We start from the raw sequence: 18786 nt of genomic DNA, 5'->3' as shown, positions 1-18786 counted from the left end.
GAAAAGGGTTGGACCCTCTTCTCCTACCCCTTCACAGGCCGAGTCACTTCTCCAAAGTTTGTTTCTTTGGAGCCCCCCAGCCCCACCTTCTAACATAACAGCAGGCAAAACCAACAGTTAAACTTTTGTATTTACAATATTCTCTTCATCTTTTGCCAGGTTTAAAAATGTGTACAGAGCCGCAAAGGGTTGGGATAGGGACATGGGATTGTCAGGGAATTGTTCTGGGGAGAGGGGTTGGGCATTGGAGTCCGTGGCTGAATCATGGGGTCCCCCAGCCCCCCTCCCATGCCCCAACTTGGGGGGCATCTGTCTACAGGGTTCAGGGCCCAGGTCCCTAGCATTTAGAGGGCATGGCTGTTTGGAAAGGAGCTAGCCCAGGCAGGGGAAGGGGAGGGAAAAGAACCAAGTTTCCATGGGTGAAGGTGGGGGCAGAAGGGACAGTCAGGAGGCAAAGTTCTGGGGAGCCAAGACCAGGGATTCTGAAACTGGGTGTCAGTGGAAGACAGCACTCCACCCCTGACTCACATTTGGCACTAACGAACCCACGAAATGCCAGCAGACGAGGATTTAGTCTTCTCTGCTGGCGTCCCTTGAAACCCTTCCCGACACAGTTCTCTTCCCCAGAGGCCCAAACCCTTTCTCTTTGGGCAGTCACCTTACACGCGTCCTTTCAAAATCAAATTCTTCCTGCTGGTGTCTGCCTAAGCCCCGTCCCCCACTGCCCCCTCCATCTGTTCCTCAGTACAGCTGACCCCATTCCCCAACCTGTCCCAGGAAGCCTTTCTCTCCTGCTCTCCTCCTCGCTCCTCTGTTCCTTTCCTTCAGCCCAGGGGAGCAAGGCGGGAGTGGGGGGGGGGGGGCGGTGCAGGTCAAAGGAAGGGGTGGGCAGCTGCAGGAAGGAGCTGGTTGGACACCAGGAAGGGATGGCTTCCTGGGGGACAGCGATGCGGGGAGGCAGAAGAGAGGCCGAGAGGGAGGGATGACACGTGGCAAGAAGAGGGACACAGGCGGGACCCCTTAGGCTGCCACCTTCCCCCTCCTGTATTCCACCTGCCCAGGTTTACTTGCCTGGGCCCAGGACTGGGGGGTCCTTGCCACACTTTGGGGGTATTCCCCCCTCAAACCCACCTCACTGGTTTGGCACAGATGAGCAATGGCCTGAGGGAAGGGCTGTCCTCAGACTGCAGTGAGGGCTTTGGTCAAACCATGCACGGCCTCTGTGGGTGGCAGGTGCCACACTCACCCTCCGCCCCCCAGCTTCCCTCCAAGGAAGGGAGGGAGGGAGGGGCAGAGGGACCCCAGCCCCAGGGCTTGTCCATCCCCCTCAGTTTCTGTCAGTCTGAAGTCCGTTCCCACCTGCTGTGTGAGAAGTGCTGGGCCTGAGGTCGGGAAGACGCAGGGAAATGCTGGAGAGAAAGGGGCTGTCTGCATGGGAAAACATACATCCACATGCAAGAACATGATTCCACTCAGAAATGCGACCTGGGCCCATGGGAAGACACAGTCCCAGGCAGCACAAGATTGCAGGGTCTCCTCCCTGTCCCCCACAGCAGGGACTCTGTGTCTGGTGGAAGGCAAGGCCTGCCTGGGAAGACCTGCTTCACCTCATTTGTGCCAAGCGGGGATACACATGCTTCGCTGGGGGTGGGAGGGGATGGGGGTGGGGCGGGAGGGGGAGCTGTGATTTATTTCTTCGGTACTTCCCGGGCACCACCCTGTGTCATCTGGTGGCCAGGGGTCTCTGTTTGTCAACACACCACTTCCAGGGTCTCCAGGGGGTGGGAGGAAGGAGCAGTGGGGAGAAGGCATGAGGGAACAGAATTCTGGGGTACAAATCCCCGCAGGAATTCTCTGAGGGAGCCAACATGTGTCCAGGGTGGCCAAAAAAAACTTCACCCTGCACATGGGAAAACACACCCCCTCGTGAGAAAGCACACCTCCGTGTGGGGGTCCCAACAGAGGGGAGAAAACACCCGCCCCCAGTTGTTCAAAGGCCCAGGTCCGGAGAAGATAAAGGGCCTCTCTGCTCGGGAGAGACGCATTGCCGTGAGAAAACCCATGTCCACCTAATGCTCGTCCACGTGTGAAAGCTCCACACGAGAAAAGCCTGTTGCATCTGGGAGGGCAGGGGAGGGGTTCCTCCCCGAGCCGCCCCCTATACCCGAGTGGTGGAATGGGGGTGGGGGAGCGTGTTGTTGTGGCTGGTAGCTGTGGGGGGCGGCGGGGGGAAGGGCCCGAAGGGATGGAGGGAGGGGGGCGGCGGGGGAGGGGGTGGCCCCAGGCCGCTGGGCAGCAGGGTCAGGGCCCCGGGGGCCAAGAGAGGCACGTCGTCCGGCGCCCGGCGCAGGGCCAGAGTGTAGTCGGGTGGGCAGGCGGGGCGCAGGGCCTCTGCAGGGTCCGCCCCAACGCCCCCGCCCCGCTTCAGCTGAAGTGACACCAGCTCCTCCTCGGGTGGCAGCTCGCGGCCCGCAGCGGGGAGCAGGGGGCCCCCGCCGGGCACCCCAGAGCCCGAGCCACCGGGGGGACTGAGCCGCCGGCACCGCAGCTCCTGCCGCCGGTCCCTCTTGTAGTAGAGGGCGGCAAAGGCGAGGATGTTGAGGAAGAGGAGCGAGGCACCCACGGCCACGGTGACGCTGAGCTCCGTGGAGTAGTCTCGGGAGTCCCCGGGGAAACGGTCGTAGGCCCGGGGGCCCGGCTCGGGCTCGGGCTCGGGCGGCAGGGTGGCGGGGGGCGGCGGGCGGCGCGTGCCCGGGGCGCCGGGGGGCGGGCGAGGCGGCCAGCGCGTGGCGTAGGGCGGCAGGCGCGTGGTGGTGGTGAAGAGCTCCGTGTGCAGATTGTGCAGGTGCGGCACGAGCTCCAGCCAGAAGGCCACCTTGTTGGCGCGGTAGTTGTCGCGCACGCGCGGCTTCAGACCGATGTGCAGGTACTGCTTCTCTTTGCTGTTGAACTTGCTCCACACCACCTCCTCGAAGCGGTTGGGCTTGGTGTGGATGAACTTGGTGTCCTGTGGCACCGGCTGGTTGGGGTCGCTGTGGACACAGGTGGGCAGGGAAAGGAGTGAGGGTGAGGTCCTGATGAGAAGCGGGGAGGCTGTGGGACCAACGGGAGTGGGATGGGCAGAGATGCAGAGAGCTGGGGAGACAGGAAGAGAGGCAGAGAGAGACAGACACGAAGAGACAGAGACACTGCCAGAGACGGAGATAGGTAGACAAATAGGGATGAAGCCAGACTGCCAGAGAGACGGCCTGAGATGACGCCAGAGGGACAGAGAGGACAGACGGACAGACCGCCAGTGACACAGGCAGAGTGAATGAGATAGAGACATATGGAAATAGAGAGACAAAAGCCCATGAGAGGCAGCTGGGGGTGGGGGGAAGCAGTGAGCAAAGAGTAAGCAGATCAAAAAGAGCAGAGATATTAATGGACTTCAGGAGAGAGAGCTAGAGACAGCAATAGAGAGAGAGCGATACAAACTCTTATACACATACTCAGAAACACAGACGGGAGAACTCAGAGGAGAAAGAGAGTGGTGTATGGGTATGCAAAGACAGACACAGAGCCAAAGCCATCAAGTTGAGCCCACCCGCCGGAAAGGACCTCTTGGTCCAACATTTCTGAATCTCCAACACGCACAGAGGAGCTGTCCGGCAGGTGCCTGAGTCGAGAAGGTGAGAGCGCCTTGATGGAGAAATGATGGCCGTGTGATGAAGAGGGAGAGGAGGGGCTGAGGATGGAGGGTGCGTGTGTGCCCTGACCTGCAGGGGTGCCCCACCCAGCCCCTCTGGCCCTCACCCAGTCTTGGCGAAGTTGGTCCAGTAGGTCATGACCACGGCACTGAGCATGACGTCATTCTTGGAGAAGTTGCAGGGGAAGAGGTCGGTGGCACCCACCATGGGCACACCAAAGACATAGGGTAGCTCATCCCCATGCGCTGCATCCGCCCACTCGGGCCGGCCCTCAGCCTGGCAGTGGTGGTAGAAGGTGTAAAAGTAGACAGGGGACTGGTAGTCAGCGTGCAGCTTGGCGGTGGCCACAGCCGGTGCCACCCACTGGTGGTCGGTAAAGAGTGCCAGTAGGGTCTTGCGCCGCATCTCGCCGTTGTCCCGGTCGGCCCAGTCCGTGTACATGAACTTGATGGTCTCCCGTAGCACATCCTTGCCCTCTGGGTAGCCGTACAGGTTGTCCACGAAGTTGGAGACCGTGAAGTCGAAGGCGCTGGCAGACACGCCATCCTCGCTCTCTGCCGAGTCCTCCACGAACTTGAGGCCCTCTCCCTGGTTGACCCCAATGAGCATGTCGTAGTTGAGGAATTCTCCCTGCTGCATGAGGATCTCAGGGTCGTCAGGGACGACATCACCGTCCACCACAGGCCCAAAGGCGATGTGGTAGCTGGGGAGAAGACGTCAAGGTCATGTCACCTGTTGGCTGGCCTCCTCTCCACCCACAGCCTGCTGAGCCCTCTGCTTGGAAGACCTTTTCCCCTAGTTAAAATCTTCAGGGCCCTTTCAGGGCACCTGGCCTCTCAGGAAGTCCTCCCTGAAGCACTTCCTGGCGTCTGGTGCACCCAGGCTCTGTTTAGGCACCTCTGCTTCGGAAAAGCTTCCGGGGGAAGGTAGGTCCATGGGAGAGGCCTGAAGTCCACCTCCCCTGGCTAAATGGACAGCCTGTGGCCCGCAGGCACCTTCCACCCTCAACCTCCTTGGACCCAGCAAGGAGAGTGGGGGCCTGGACCCAGCCCCATACCGGGCAGGCTGCACGTCCTGGTCCACCAGCTCCCGAGAGGGCTTCCGGCGCAGACACTCCACAGCCTCGGCGCTGTCCTCCCGGTCACAGCCCACCTTGGCAGCCAGCAGTCGTGTGTATTTGAGTGGCTGGTAGTTGACAGACCAGCTAGAAATGGCAGTGCCGCTCTGGGCAATGGCCTTCTGGAACAGCCCTGTCAGGACAAGCAGGCTTTAGGCTGGGCTGTATCAGCCCGAGGGAGAAGGGGGACCTGGTAGGGCCAGAGGTTGGGGAAGGGGACAGAAGGGACAGGCTGGGGAGGTGGCTCGTACCTTCCGAGTGGTGGGAGAGGATCAGGAGGTTGACACAGGAGGCTCCTGCCCCAGATCCGAAGATGGTGATGCGTTCAGGGTCCCCCCCGAAGTGGGCGATGTTCTCACTGAGCCAGCGCAGGGCCTGGATCTGGTCTAGGAGCCCATAGTTGCCTTTTGCAGCCTGGTCCCCAGTGCTGAGAAAACCTGGGAGCAGAGGAAGAGAGGGGGCTTCCTGGAGGTGTCATGGCACCCTTGCTCTCTTTCTGGGCATCTTAATCCAGCCCAGAAGCCATTCTGCTTCAGCTGGGTTTAGTGTAATCCTGCCAGCAGGCCCTCCTCCCAGGACTCCAGCCCCTAGAATTGGCTGCCCACCCTCACCGAGCACCCCAAGCCGGTAGTTGAGCGTGGCTACAATGACATTGCCGTAGGCGGCCAAGACGGAGCCATCGAACATGTTCCCCGTGCCCTCCATGTAGGAGCCACCATGCAGAAACAGCATCACTGGCTTCTTCCCGGAGTCCCGGATATCTGTGTGGGGAGGGGGTGGGGGGGATGGGCCAGGGGGTGGGGGACAAGGACACAGTCAGACCAGAAGCAGCACCTCCCAGCTCCCAGGTCTGCTGAGTTCCAGCCGGGAGCTCAGGGGACATGTCACTCCCATCCCTGGGGGGCAAGACCGGATTCCCCTCCCTCCCTCCCCGCTAGCCCTGGCAGAAGTTCCCTCCCCACCTCCTGCCAGCCTGCCCCACAGCACTTCTCCAAATGCCTGGCAGAGCTTTCTAGAAGCCTAACAGAGGCAGGGGTGGGGGGTGGCCCTCCTCAGGGCACCTGCTGGATCCGGGGGAACCCCTCCCCACACACACACAGCAAATCTCCTTCCTGCTCCTAGGAAGCATGAGCTCCCAAGGCTGGCACTAGAGCTAGAGATCCTGGCGTTTCCTCAGACTCAGGCCTTGGGCCTCAGCTCCACATGGTAGCCTGGTCTGTGGGTGAGGGGGTGCCAGGCCCTAGGGTCCCTGGGGGCTTGGTCTCCTCCCCGCCCTAATTCCTTTCTAGGTCACCTCCCAAGTTACCATGGCAACCCCCAGCCTAATTACTGTGGCAGGAGGAGGCAGGGTGGGAAAGAGCCTACTTAATGAAGCCAGGGTACAGCTCACTAGTCTGGGCCCCCGAAACCAGCCTGAGCCCTGAGTTCTGGACCCCTCTCTTGCCCGGTCCCCAAAGGATCCCATGATCACTGCCATATGGAGTAGGCCCTTGGGGCACTTCAGACTGGACTGGAGGGTAACTAATTCCAGAAGAGGGTGGGAGTCTGAGAGGGCTTGTCAGGGTCCCTGCCCCTGCAGCTCCTCCAGATGGAGCCACAATACTTCCAGGTCGTCCTCTCTCGACACTTGCCATCTCTGACCAGCCTAGGCAATCGGCAAACAAGAGCCAAGCCTGGGCCTCCACAGCTGGTCCCTAGCACCTCTGCCTGTCTCCCTCATTCCACTGGAAACTTCCCTCCTGGCAGAAGGTCAACCAACAGGTCACTAAGAGACTCCCCTCTACCCTGGATCTCTTCGGACCCTCTCTGCCACCTCCTTCCACCTGACTTTGGCCAGAAGCTCCTAGGTGGGCGGTGCCCTCCCCCAATCCTGTTTTTCCCTCAGTTCCTGAACCTCCAGTGGCCTTCCAGGTTCAGGCTGGTCTCCTTCCCTCCGAGGTCCTGTCCTAAATGTCCTCAGTCCGTCCCCTTCTCCCCACCCAGCACCTCCACTTCCAGTGTGGGGGGAGGGGGAGTCGGAAAGGGAAGGAGCAGGAAGGGGGGCTGGGGCAACAAGAATTCAAAACCAACAACAAAAAAACAGGATCAAGAAAGAAGAAAGAAAAAAAACAACAACCAAAAAGCAAGAAGCTCTGGGGCAGATTCAACAAGAAAAGAAAAACAAAAAACAAAAAACCAAAAAGATCCATTTTTGGAAAAAAAGGAAAAAAGAAAAAAGTTCTTTGCACTTTTTCAAAATTTTGTGGTGAAACTTCAAGATATTGGGCCCTGTTTTCAAAAATTTCCAAATTCTTTAATTTGCTTCAAATATGTGTTTCTGCATCGGACAGGCTTTTTTTTTTTTTTTGAAATCGTAGCGATGTTTCAATTGTGTCATCAATTTGCCAACTTGAAATTTTTTTTTTGACTGGTGTTTTGTTCCAAATTAAAATTCTTTTCAAATGTTACATTTCACAAGTTTCAAAACAGTTCAAATTTCTGTCAAACTAAACATTTTATCCAATTCTTTTTTTGTTTTTTTTTCCCTGACATTCCAATTTCTTTTTTCACTTTATTTTCGCCATGTTTAAGCTTTTCTTGCTGGTTTTCTAGTGGGTCCAACATTGTTCAAATTTCGTTTGAAGTTTTCATAATTCTTTTTTCCAATTATTACAAATTTTTCTTTTCTTTTTCGTTTTTAGTTGGGAAAACAACTGAGGGGCCTTGAGGGCTGTGGGGGCATTTAGTTAGGGGCAGGGCCGAGAACGTCCTCGTATCAGCAACCACATGCAGCAGCGGGATTTTTAAATCTACCTGTGTCTGGCGGATTGAGCGTCGCCTCGTCACGTTTTTTTGTGAGCGGACCTAAGACCGGGAACACAAAACAGAGAAAAAAGGACAATTTTGTGGGGAAAGATGGGAGTCGGGGGGAGGTGGTGGATGGGGAGGGGAGGAGAGAAAGCAGAAAAGGGGAGGGTGAGGGGCAGAAAAAATAAGCCAAAAAAAGCAAAATTTGTTTGCAAGAAAAAGAAACCAAGAAAAGAGAAAAACGTTTCTACAACCCAAATTTTGTTCCCCTCCCCGGAAAAAGTCATGCCCCAAAGAAAAGGCTGGTTTTGTGGGGGGGGGGGGGTGCCTGAGTGGGCTGAGGCCTGTCTTAAGACATATTGACTTGGCTGGAAAGGATTTGGCTTGTCCAAGTGTTTGCTAATTGCTGGAAATGAAACGGTGTTAGAGGTGGGGGTGGGTGGGAGGGGAGGGGAAACCAACCCAGGAGCCTGGGAGCCCAAGGCCAGCTGTGCTCCCCCCAAAAGGGGGTGGCCACCACTCAGGCAGGCCCTCTTCAGGACCAGCCAAGCACCTGCCTGCTCCCCCAGGCTGTAGACAGGAGGGGTTGCAGCAGAAAGAACTCTGCCTCTCTCTGGACCAATCTGGAGGGCAGAGGGTAGTTTGGAATTGGGGCAGCCCAAACCCACAGCTCATGGCCCCTGAAAGCCCTTAGCTTTCCACTGGCAGGCAGGGAGGGGAGGTCAGTGAGCACTGCCTGCCCACCTTCCCAGCCTCTCACCAGCCAGCATTTCACTTCCATCCGCACAGACGAGCCTGACTCTCACCCCATATCCCCAGTGTGGGGCGAAGCAGGGAAAGGGGTCATCAGGTCTTGCCCTCCACTCCACCACTTCCCTCTGACCCCCCTCCCCAACCTCATCCCTTACCCAGGTCTGCTGTCCTCCCCCCGACAGATGGTAAACTTCCCACCAGGGGCACCGGCCCCCGACCCCGCCACCAATTCCTGCTCTAATGCCAAAAGCCCCCCACCCCAATGGAGGATTCAATCCACAAATAGGGACTAGGAAACACACTGCCCTGACACATAAGGTGCCAGGAGGTGCTGGGAGGCACAAAATGTGTCCCCAGTGGAGGAAAGGCCCCAGACTGGGCTCAGAGTTTGGCTCTAGGCTTCTTGAAGACTGGGGGATCAGTCAAGGGAGAGCTGGAACCCAGAGGTCTGAGGGGTTCCCCCAGGCTGGTCGATTTCTCCCCAGCAGCATGGGGATCAGCATGGGGAGAGATGGGTCAGCAAGGCCAAAGTCAGCCTCTGAAAAGCTCCCCCAAACTGGTGATGATGGCCCCATGAGGACCCATTAGGATCAGGGCCTGTTCTCTGACAAGCTGGGGATGGGGATGAAGTCAGTAGGGCATGTGTGCACGTGAGAATATTAAGTGTGCGGGTGTGTGTGTGCCTGAGTCAACCTCTTCCTCCCAGAGCTGGTGTGAAGATTTAGTGAGATCACCTGAATGTGTCAGGCCCCAAGCAGGTCTGCAATAAGCGATGGTTAAAAATACAGAAGGTGTGGGCTTGGGTGGTATGGGGGCAGGGTGGGCAATTTGTGTGGAGGTATTGGGGTGGACAGTAACTCGGTGAGAAGTGCTGGGTGGATGTTTCACATGAGGGGTGATGAGACAATAGCCCACTGAGCAGGGCACTGGTGAAGGGATGGGGGACAGCTTTCTACATGAAGATGTGGGTGGTGAGTCCACGAGTGGAGAGCATTGTGATGGGCGGTCTGTTGGAGGCATGGGGGTGAATGATTCACTGGTAGCAGGGCATTGGGGTAGGTGGTCCATGAGAAGGCAGGGGAAGGTGGAGTGGACAATTCTCATGCTTGCGGTGCTGGGGAATTAGAGAGGATGTCTGGAGTGTATTGGGGTAGTCTATTAGAGTGGCTGGAATCTGAATAGCATTGGAGTAGGAATTTCTGTGCACTGTGTATATGGGTTGCTTGGAGGTGTGGCTCATATGGGGAGGGGTAGTGACAGTGTTGAGGTGCATGAGTGTTCTGTGATTGGCAGGTCCTCTGGGTTCAGGGAGCAAGGCATTGGAGAACCTGACCTGTGAGTAGGGTGCAAGACTGTCACCTGTGTTGTCACAGCCTGAGGTACGAAACTGATGACCTCTGGGCAGGAGTTGGGGTAAGCAATGTCTGAGAGGTGTTGAGAATGCAGGGGACTGTGGTGTGAGTGACTGGGTGGAGCATATGGTGCAGGTGCAGAGTTAGTGGGGTGATGGTCTGTGTATGAGTGTTACAAGGCCACAAGATCTATACACCCAGAGATCCTGGGGAGCACAGGTCTATGTGGGTGACAAGGCGCACAACTCCTGAGAAGTGTCGGCATGTGTGCTATGTGAAGGTGCTGGGAATTTTGATATGTGGGATGCTAGAGCACAAGGTTGGGCTTCCCAGGTGGCTCAGTGGTAAAGAATCCGCCTGCCAATGCAGGAGACGCAGGAGACACGGGATCAATCCCTGAGTTGGGAAGATACCCTGGAGGAGGAAATCGCAACTCACTCCAGTCTTCCTGCCTGGAAAATACCATGGACAGAGGCACCTGGTGGGCTATAGTCCAAGGGGTCGCAAAGAGTCGGACATGACTGAGCAACTGAGCACAGAGCACAAGGCGAGTGTGCTGGTCGGTTGGATACATGACCTGAGTGATGAATAGTTGAACTGTCTGGTCTGTAGAGGGACCTGAGTTCATGATGTGGGAGTTTTGGGTGTACAGTGGGGTTCCTGGGTACGAAACCTATTTTTACACTCATTGGAAGACGGCCCATGGGGGAACTTTATGGGAGTGGATGTTCTCTGTGGGTGTCGGGGTGTTTTGGAGCCGTAAATAGGGTGTCAGACGGATAACGTGTTTGTGAGATGGTCTGTGGGGTGGCTGCGGGCCTGCCAGTTGCCCTCTGCTGTGGGCTGCTGGAAAGTGTTGACACTCTGGATGGTCTTGGTGTGCTGAAGGCTGGCTGGCAGGGAACTGTCTGGGGGAGAGTCCTGGGGACTACCAGCAGCTAGTGAACTGGAGAGTTCATTCAAGAACAGCCAGCTCAGAAAGCTGGGGAAGGTGTTCTGTTGGGGATGGGTGGGCAGTGCTGTGAGTGGAGGGGCCCTTGGCAAGGAGATTCCCTGATCCTTTGGGAGTGCATAGGGATCAGGGGACAGAGCCTCCTGGGGAAGATGTATTCACCTCAGGTGAGGGGCCCTGTATGTGACAGGACCTCTGCCCATGCTGGCCTGGGGAGAAGGAGTCTTTGCTGTCCTCCAGTGGAGGTGTAGGTAAAGTGGGTACTTGCTGGGGACAAACCCAGGCCTAGGGGGCAGGAGTCAGGGCAGAGCTGGAGTGGCTGTCCTGGCAGCAGATGGATGACTCCACCACCTGATCGCCGCCCCCGCTCCCCCCCCGCCCCCGCCCCTGTGTCCCCTCTGGTTGTGCTTCCGTGGGGAGGGGGTGGGTAAGCCCAGCTTAGTGCCTGCAGCCCTCCCCATGGGCTTTCTAGGCGCACAAAGAGCTTCTGGACTGCCTAGCAGGGACCCGTACCATCCTGGGAGCCCGCAGGGATAAACCGCCCCTCATGGCCCCCCGCGAAGGGCCAGCTCCCTCCCCGGGGCGTGCCGGCGCCAGAGGGTCTGCGTGGACATTTGTGGGCTGTGTCCACCGGGGGCCCGGCCCGGTGCCCGCGCCCTTACCGTCCTCGGTGGGCACGTAGAGGTTGAGGTACAGGCAGTCCTCGCTCTGGTTCTGCACGTAGGTGGCGGCCGCCTCCAGGTTGTCGGTGAACCACACGGGCAGCATGATGGCCGGCAGCGCCCCGTGCAGGTTCTGCGGGCAGGCGGGCGGCAGGGTCGTGGCGTTGCGCACGCCGGGCCACGAGGCGGGGGCCTCGGGCGGCTGAAAGCGGCGGGCGCCCAGGGGGGGCGTGGCGTAGGGCACGCCCAGGAACTGCACGACCGGGCCCAGGATCTCGTTGTTGAGCTCGCGCCGCACGCCGCGCACTCGCCCGTAGGCCGTGTTCACCACTGGGAAGCGCTCCTCCCCGAGGCCGCTGAGACCCAGGCCCGGGCCGCCCGGGGCGCCGCCGCCGGGCCCCCCTCCCCCCCGTTGAGCCCCCGCCAGCCCCACCAGACACAGCGCCAGGAGCCACATGCTGATCGGGGGACCCCCCCTCCCTCCCCGGGACCCCCCCCCCTCGGAGAGAGAGAGAAGGGGGGGGAGAGGGAGGGAGGCCCCCCTCGCCCCAGGAGGGAGGAGGGGGCGGGGGAAAGGAGGGAGGAGGGGGTTGGGGAGGGACCTGGGTTAGACTGGACAGAGAAGGGGTCTGTTCCTCTCCATGGAGGGGGCGAGGGGTGGGGAAGGGGAAAGAAGTGGGAGAAGGCGAAGGCAGGCCCGACCTGCGGGGAGGAGGGATGGACAGACGGACGGACAGAAAAAGACAGAGGAGAAGTGCAAGAAGGGAAGGGAAATTGGATGGGGCAGACAGATGGGAATGGGGAAACAGAAGAGATAGGTGGTTAGTGACTCGGAATTCAGACCAAATTGCCCCCCTCCTTCCATCCCCCTGCCCCTTTGGCATCTCCCCCCCACCCCAACCACCCCCCTCCCCTCTGCAGGGACCCATGTAGAAAAGTCTGAGGCTGAGGTGAGGTCAAGATGTGTTAAATGTCTAGGATAGCCAGAGGGGAAGGAGGGCCAGTTTCCCAGACCACCCAACACACCCCCTTCCAGCAGGGGTCGATCCCTCCCAGGCAGGCTCTCCTCTGGGGACTCAGGAGTCCCACTTCTCACCTCCCTGGGAGGGATGAGATAGACAAGGAAGAGAAAATAAAAATACCAAGTCATTAATTAGCAGGAAGTGGCGGGTTTGTTTATATGTGTTAATTACTCCCGAGCTGTAATTTCATGGCACTGAACCCCCACCCTAGGTCAGACTTGGGCCTTTCTTGGGACTGCACAACCCCAGCACTTTCCCTTTCCTTCAACATCTCATTCTTGAAGGGTCTGTGTAGTGGGGGAGACCCCTCTACTCCAGGCCCTCTTCATTTCTCTCCTCAGAAGTTAAGGTGTCTTGAGGCAGGGTCTAGACAGGGAGGAGATGCTGGAGGGGCAAATCTGGGGACAGATGTGTGATCCTGCAGCCGGTTGCTGGGCGACGGGATGCTGCCCCGCAATGTTACCTCGGCAACGGGCTGCAGCTTTAACCCCAGAGGGGGAGGGGTCTGGAGGAAGAGGGGAAGGGGCTGGATGGGTTATGGGGTCCATTCAGGGCATGAAGAGGAGAGCAGAGGCGTGAGTCAGAACGCTGGAGTTTCCCCCAGTCTTAGCATAGAGGAAGAAGTATACATGTTGGGGGGAGCTGGAGACTGGGGGCAGAGAACCCTAAAATAACCACCTCTTGCCCCTTGTTGGCCAGTCAGAACCTAGCCCTAGTGACCAGGCCTCTGGCTGGAGAGAAGGGGTGCTGGGGTGGGTTTGAGGGCAATCAGATGCACCCATCAACAGTTACCCTTCCACAGTCTTGAACAGCCTTGAGCCCCAGACACCTCTTCCTCCATGCCTGGCATTTTGACCCATAGGGGTAAACCGTTTTGCCCTAGGGGCAAACCATGGCTTCTTTACATCCCCTTCCAGCTCTTCACCTCCTCTTCCCCTTGCCAGCCCCCCACAGTTGCTGTTCTGATGCCTGGGTGCTCAGGGCAGCAGGGGCAGGACACGGGAACAGGTCAGACTAAAGGGGCAGACACCCAGGTCATCTCAACAAGCCCCCGCCCCCCCTCCCCCCCAACAGCCGCCAGAGCTGTTTGCTGACGCGGGGTTTTCAGAGCCAGGCGCCAGCCCGCGGGTGGCTCTCTGCAGGTGTCAATGTATTCCAGAGATGAGGACACGGGAATCCTTACCACACACACCCAGTCATGCCCTCCCTTTCTTCAGGTCCTCTCAAGCTCCTGTTCCCCCGACACCTGGAGGGGGCTTGGAGCTGGCTTCCCAGGTTCTCCTCTGCCTGTGCCAGGCTAGGCTCTGCTTCCATGGCCTTGCTGCCCCCTCCCCCTCCCATGAATAAGGTCTGCCTCTGACCCCTCCTCCTTTAAGGTACTTTAGGCCCCTGGCCTCCTCCCTGCCAGCCTCTCTGCCTTCCTCCCTCCCACTGGAGCCCTCCCCCAGCTCCTCTCCATAGCGCTCACTCAGAGCATCTTTCCGAGGCCTCTTCCAGCTTGCTCCAGCTCTTGCCTTCAGTCTCTCGGCCCTTTTTTCGTCTCTATCTTCTACACCTCCCTTTTGGTGTTTCTCATCTTTCTCTCTCCTTCAAATCCCTTTCCCAAATTTCTCCCTCAAGCCCCTTCTATTTCTCTCTCTCTTTCCCTATATCTGTCTCCCCCATTTTCTCTTCCCTGCTCTCCCCATCTCTGTCTGCCACCTATTCCGCCCCCCACCCCCCCCACCCCTGGCATCCCTCTGCCTTGCTCGCTCCATTCCTGCCCAGGCCTGACTCCCCCAGCCGGGAGAGTTGAGGGACGGGGGCTCAGGCCGCAGGCCCCCCCCTTCTTCCTGCAGTGGGGAAAATGGCTTGGCCGGGAAGGGGAGAAGGAGGGGGAGGGGGAGATGGGAACACACGGGGTCTGTGGGCCCATTCAAAGGATCATTCATGGGCTGGAGAGAGGCAGAGACAAAGAGACCGAGACGCAGAGACACGGCGAGAGCATCCCTAGGCGGAGACACGCAGACAGAGCAGGCTGGGGGAAATGAGGCGCAGGGAGAGAGAGGGGGAGAAGAGAGACCCCACTGGACCGCCACGCAGCCCCCTACACCCGGCCCGGCTTAGCTCCTACCTGGCTCAGCCCTGGGGCCGTGGTGCCTCCATCCAGGGCTCCGAGTAGGGGGCGGACGGGCTTCGGGAGGGGGGCGGCGGCCTGTGAGCCCCCGCGGCCCCGCAGGCCCAGCCCCCGCCCGCAGCGCCTCACCCGGCGGGGGAGGGGGTTCGCCCCAGCCCCGGGGGGCGGGGCCGGGATCCAGTCGATCCCCGGGGAAAGGAAAGGTAGGGGATGGGGTCAGGAGGAGCCCAAGAACAGGGAACCCCGCAGTGGGGACGGGGACGGCGGAGGGAGGAGGGAGCAACGGGACAGGACTGGATTGGGGATCCACTGGCTCCGTGGGCTGGCTTCGAGGGGCTAGAAGGCGGTACAGGCGGAGAATCCTACGGGATCGGGTGCGGGAGGAGGAGTCCACGGCAATCCCCAGGGGCCCAAAGCCCGGGAGCGCAGGATCCGCGGTGCAGGGGCAGGGATCCAGCCGGAATCCTCAGGGAGGGGGAGGGATCTAGTCGATCCCGAGGGCGGGCAGGAGGGGGAGGTCCAGGGAGTCGGAGGAGGGCGGGAGCCGAGTCTGGAGCCCCGGGGCGGGGGTCGGCGCGAATCCTAGGAGGGAAATTGGGGGCAAAAGAGAGGCTTCGGGGAACGCTCAGCAGCCGGGAGGCCCGGACTCCTGGCCCCGCGCGCCAGGGCCCTCCCGCCCCGCGTCCATCCCAGCCCGAGAGTGATGATCCGCCGGCGGAGCAGCCGCAGCAGCCCCGCGCGTCACCGCGCGGCCGCCTCCCCCGCCCCCTGCCGAGAGAGCGGCGCACACCCCTTGCTAGCACCCGCCTGCCCGCCCGCCCTCCAGAGTGTGGGGGGGACTGGAGAAGGTGGAAGGGGCGGGAGTGGACAGACCGACGGATGGACGAAGCAGGCCAGGGCAGGGTGGAGACACCCCCCCCACCCATCCCGTGATCTCCCAGCCTCGGGGGTTCTGGCTATTAGTTGGGGGGCGGGGGTGGTGAGCTCTAAGGGGCGGGGCATCACACGAAGAAGGCGGAGCCTTCTGGTCCGGAGGAGGGGCTTTGGTTAATGGGCGTGGTTTAACGATGGTGGGTGGGGCTTCGTTATCCGTGGGCCCGCCTCTTTTGGGGAGTGGGTCTGGTTTAAAGCTGAAGAGGAGGAGCTTGTGGGGAAAGGGGCGGAACTTTGCCTAGGGACCGGGATCTTTGGAAATTGACCGGTGGTTGAGGGGGGGAAAGGTGTTAGGAGAGGCTATCAACTTGGAAAGTGGGCCAATCCGTGACGCAAATCCTCTAGTCCCGCCCCCCCAAAACCCCGCCTACACTCCTCAGCTCCTTCGCTTTTAATTGGTTCTGGTTTCTCCGCCCGCCAGACGTCTTCGCCACTCAACAGAGGTTTTACAAAGGTCCAAGTACCCGGGTGAGGACCTGGACGCTAAAATGAACACAGCCCGGATTGGGCACCCGTAGACCTTATTTGCATGGGAAATCGGGATTGGCTGGCTTCTTAGGGGGCCCGGGCGGTGTTCGTTCGGCGCGTGACCGTCGACAGCCATGGCGGGTCCTGGGGCTGCTTTCCGCCGCCTGGGTGCCTTGTCCGGAGCTGGGGCCTTAGGCTTGGCCTCCTACGGGGCGCACGGTCAGGGGGCTGGGGATGGAACTGGGATTGTGCTGGGGGAGATCTTTAGGATCTGGTGCAGAGGCAGAGTCCAAAGGAAATGTCGGCCCTCCCATCGACCAGACTGCCCGCGGAACCCTGAACCTTTTAAAAAACCAATCAGCCGGGTCCACTGGGTTCCCAGAACTGTCCGTGCGTGTCTCCACCAATCAGAAGCCTCCTGGGGCTCCCTTTCTCGTCGGCGTCCACCCGGGTCCGCCACCACCACAGGAGTGGGGACTGTCTGGGTTGGCGCTAGGACTGGTAACCTTTGCTTCTCCTTTCCACAGGAGCCCAGTTTCCGGATGCCTACGGGAAGGAGGTGAAGTAACCGTGCTGGGGCTCCTCGACTTTGAGACCTCGGAGGGCGCAAAGTCTGGGGTCCCTGAGAGGAGGGGAGGGACGAAGGGTCTTTGGAGTGGCAAGGAATGGAAGTCTGAGGCCTGGGTGCCTCAGAGAAGGGCAAGCTGGGGCTTGAGAGATCGAGTTGGACATTCCTGTCCACTGTGACTCTGTCTCAGCCTCCGGTGTCTTGTGTTGCTTAGGAAGTACCCCCATTTCTTTTTTTCTTACAGCTCTTTGACAAGACCAACAAACACCACTTCTTACACAGCCTGGCCCTGTTAGCGGTACCCCTGTGCAGAAAGCCCCTCTGGGTAATTTCCCCCATCCCCACCCCTAACCCTGACCAAGCCCCACCCATTCCCTCTAACCCGCCGGGTTCTTACTGGCCTGAATTCTGCCTTGTATCTCCTTCAGGCTGGGTTACTGCTAGCTTCTGGAACTACCTTATTCTGCACCACCTTTTACTACCAAGCTCTGAGTGGAGACCCCAGCTTCCAGAATTTGGCTCCTGTGGGAGGGAGCTTGCTACTCTTGGGCTGGCTTGCCTTGGCTCTTTGAGCTTTCTTGTGTTTAATTTCTGGGTTTTTTTTTTTTTTTTTTTTTAAGAATTGGAGCAGGGAAGGAATTAAAAGAGAAAGGCAAATAAAGAACTTTGGAGTTTTTGTTCATCTAACTTCCTAAAAGAGAAAGGGCAAAAATTGCCAACCTTTGAACTTCCCTTTCCCAAGACCGAATCAGCGAGGCTTGGGTTTGGGTGGAGAGTCACTGTTCACTTCAGGTTAACTTGTTATGAGGTTTTTAAACTGGTGGGCATTAGAGTCATAAAGAACGCTTGAACTAACTCAGATTCTTACCAAAGCCCTCTTCAGGGCCTGGGAATCTATTCTAACAAGCTCATCTTGTGGTACTGATGCTCACTAGCATTAAGACTAGATTTTGGTAGGGTAGTGGTTTTCTGGGGCACCCACTTACTCTAGAAGTCAAGGTTAAGGCAAGGTGGGATGGGAAGTGTGTCATTACTTACAAAATACTTTGGGGTTCAAAGCTGAGACCGAACATCATGTGTTGGGAGTCAGAAAATGCTTCACAGTGCTTGAGATGATTCTTAAAAAGAGCTCTGTTGTGTGGCTGAAACACAGGAAACAAAGAGAAGGAGATAGGAAGGGAGGGGCATGAGGCCACCTGAGTCCTCAGTGTGGGCTGAGTTTCTTAAGGCAGAAAAGGAGTGAGAAAAGGTGGCCAAGCAGGCTGGAGTAGCACCCATGGCAGAGGACTGGATGGTATCTAGGGGACTAATTTTTATTAAAGTGTTCATCAAATGTTGGGTCATGTGTCAGACAAATGTTACAAGGAAATGGAACCAAATGGTTGGACAAGACAGATATTATTTTTCCCTAGTGGGGTTTTCATCTAGTACTGGAAACAGACATTCGACAACTGAACACAAATATATCACTATGAGATGTGCTATGTGCTTGAAGGAAAAGAATAGGGAGGCCAGAACAGTGGGCAGGGTGTGTCCATTGGGTGTGTCCCTTGAGTTAGGAAGGCCTCACAGAGCAGGGCCCCTTAAGGCTGGAATCAACCATGCACAGAGTGGTGGGGATATGTGGTTTTTGGCAGAAAGAATACCTGGTAAACAGGCTGAGATGGAGCAGTTTGAAATCCTTGAGGCTGGAGAGAATTGAGCAGATTGGAGAAAAAGCAAAAGCAGCTTGGCTGACATATAGTGATTAGAGGGTCTCCCATGGCCAGCGCAGGCCTTGCAGGCAGTGGTGGTGAAGCACTCAGAATTCATTTGCAGCCCGACAGTAAATCATTGAAAGGTTTAAAGTGAGAGAGTGCTAAAGTCTGATTTACATGTTTAAAAGATTTGGAGAACCAATCAGAGGACAGCGAGGATACCAACAGAGACCAGCCCAGAAGCCACTGGGCTCAAATACAGAACTTGAAACTGACCATTTCTCACCACCTCCATTGCTACTAACCTGACAGCTGGTCCAAGCCACCATCAAATCTCATCTAGCTTTTTGCAAGAACTTCCCTTGGGTTCCCTGTTGAATTCTCAAAAGGTTCCTATGTCTGTACCTCACTTCAGATGTGTGCTTGTGCTTAGCCACTCAGTCATGTCTGACTCTTTGTGACCCCATGGACTGTAGCCCATGGGGCTACAGAGGACCAGGCTCCTCTGTCCATGAGGTTCTCCAGGCAAGAATACTGGAGTGGGTTGCCATGCGCTTCTCTAGGGGATTTTCCCAACCCAGGAATCGAACCCTGGTCTCCCACATTGCAGGTGGATTCTTTACTGTTTGAGCCACCAGGGAAGCCCTTACTTCAGATATTCTAATGTAAT

General features: G+C 57.9%; 2 protein-coding genes across 5 annotated transcripts; one reads left to right on the top strand and one right to left on the bottom strand.

Annotated features, from left to right (window-relative positions):
• Positions 1-112: 112 nt before the first annotated feature.
• On the bottom strand, positions 113-15209 carry NLGN2 (neuroligin 2). 4 transcript variants are annotated; one of them, XM_070772979.1, is made up of 8 exons: positions 14448-15207; positions 11313-12014; positions 7600-7650; positions 5418-5567; positions 5058-5243; positions 4747-4939; positions 3796-4392; positions 113-3032 (listed from the first exon to the last, which is right to left on the bottom strand). In XM_070772979.1, the coding sequence occupies exons 2-8, from the start codon at positions 11767-11769 to the stop codon at positions 2159-2161; spliced, it is 2508 nt and encodes an 835-aa protein (XP_070629080.1). In that variant the 5' UTR covers positions 11770-12014; positions 14448-15207; the 3' UTR covers positions 113-2158. The 4 variants fall into 4 exon arrangements, with proteins under 4 accessions (XP_070629080.1, XP_070629082.1, XP_070629081.1 ...); XM_070772981.1 differs by having other exon boundaries at positions 11313-11445; positions 14448-15200; XM_070772980.1 differs by lacking the exon at positions 7600-7650 and having other exon boundaries at positions 14448-15209.
• A 710-nt stretch (positions 15210-15919) lies between these two features.
• On the top strand, positions 15920-17095 carry TMEM256 (transmembrane protein 256). Its single transcript, XM_019982452.2, has 4 exons — positions 15920-16070; positions 16379-16410; positions 16664-16744; positions 16848-17095. Exons 1-4 carry the CDS (start codon positions 15986-15988, stop codon positions 16989-16991), a joined length of 342 nt encoding a protein of 113 aa, XP_019838011.1. The 5' UTR covers positions 15920-15985; the 3' UTR covers positions 16992-17095.
• Positions 17096-18786: the final 1691 nt, after the last annotated feature.

Source organism: Bos indicus, chromosome 19 (assembly GCF_029378745.1).
Source record: "Bos indicus isolate NIAB-ARS_2022 breed Sahiwal x Tharparkar chromosome 19, NIAB-ARS_B.indTharparkar_mat_pri_1.0, whole genome shotgun sequence".
Classification (NCBI taxonomy): domain Eukaryota; kingdom Metazoa; phylum Chordata; class Mammalia; order Artiodactyla; family Bovidae; genus Bos; species Bos indicus.
This window is presented reverse-complemented; position numbering and strand designations above follow the sequence as displayed.

Excerpts from the sequence above, each read along its gene's own strand:
- NLGN2 (XM_070772979.1), bottom strand. The coding sequence starts at position 11,769 with ATGTGGCTCCTGGCGCTGTGTCTGGTGGGGCTGGCGGGGGCTCAACGG. Across the intron at positions 5,244-5,417 it reads CTACCGGCTTGGGGTGCTCG|GTTTTCTCAGCACTGGGGAC; the intron begins GTGAGGGTGGGC and ends CTCTGCTCCCAG. Across the intron at positions 4,940-5,057 it reads CCTCTCCCACCACTCGGAAG|GGCTGTTCCAGAAGGCCATT; the intron begins GTACGAGCCACC and ends TTGTCCTGACAG.
- TMEM256 (XM_019982452.2), top strand. The coding sequence starts at position 15,986 with ATGGCGGGTCCTGGGGCTGCTTTCCGCCGCCTGGGTGCCTTGTCCGGA. Across the intron at positions 16,071-16,378 it reads GGCCTCCTACGGGGCGCACG|GAGCCCAGTTTCCGGATGCC; the intron begins GTCAGGGGGCTG and ends TCCTTTCCACAG. Across the intron at positions 16,745-16,847 it reads TGTGCAGAAAGCCCCTCTGG|GCTGGGTTACTGCTAGCTTC; the intron begins GTAATTTCCCCC and ends TATCTCCTTCAG.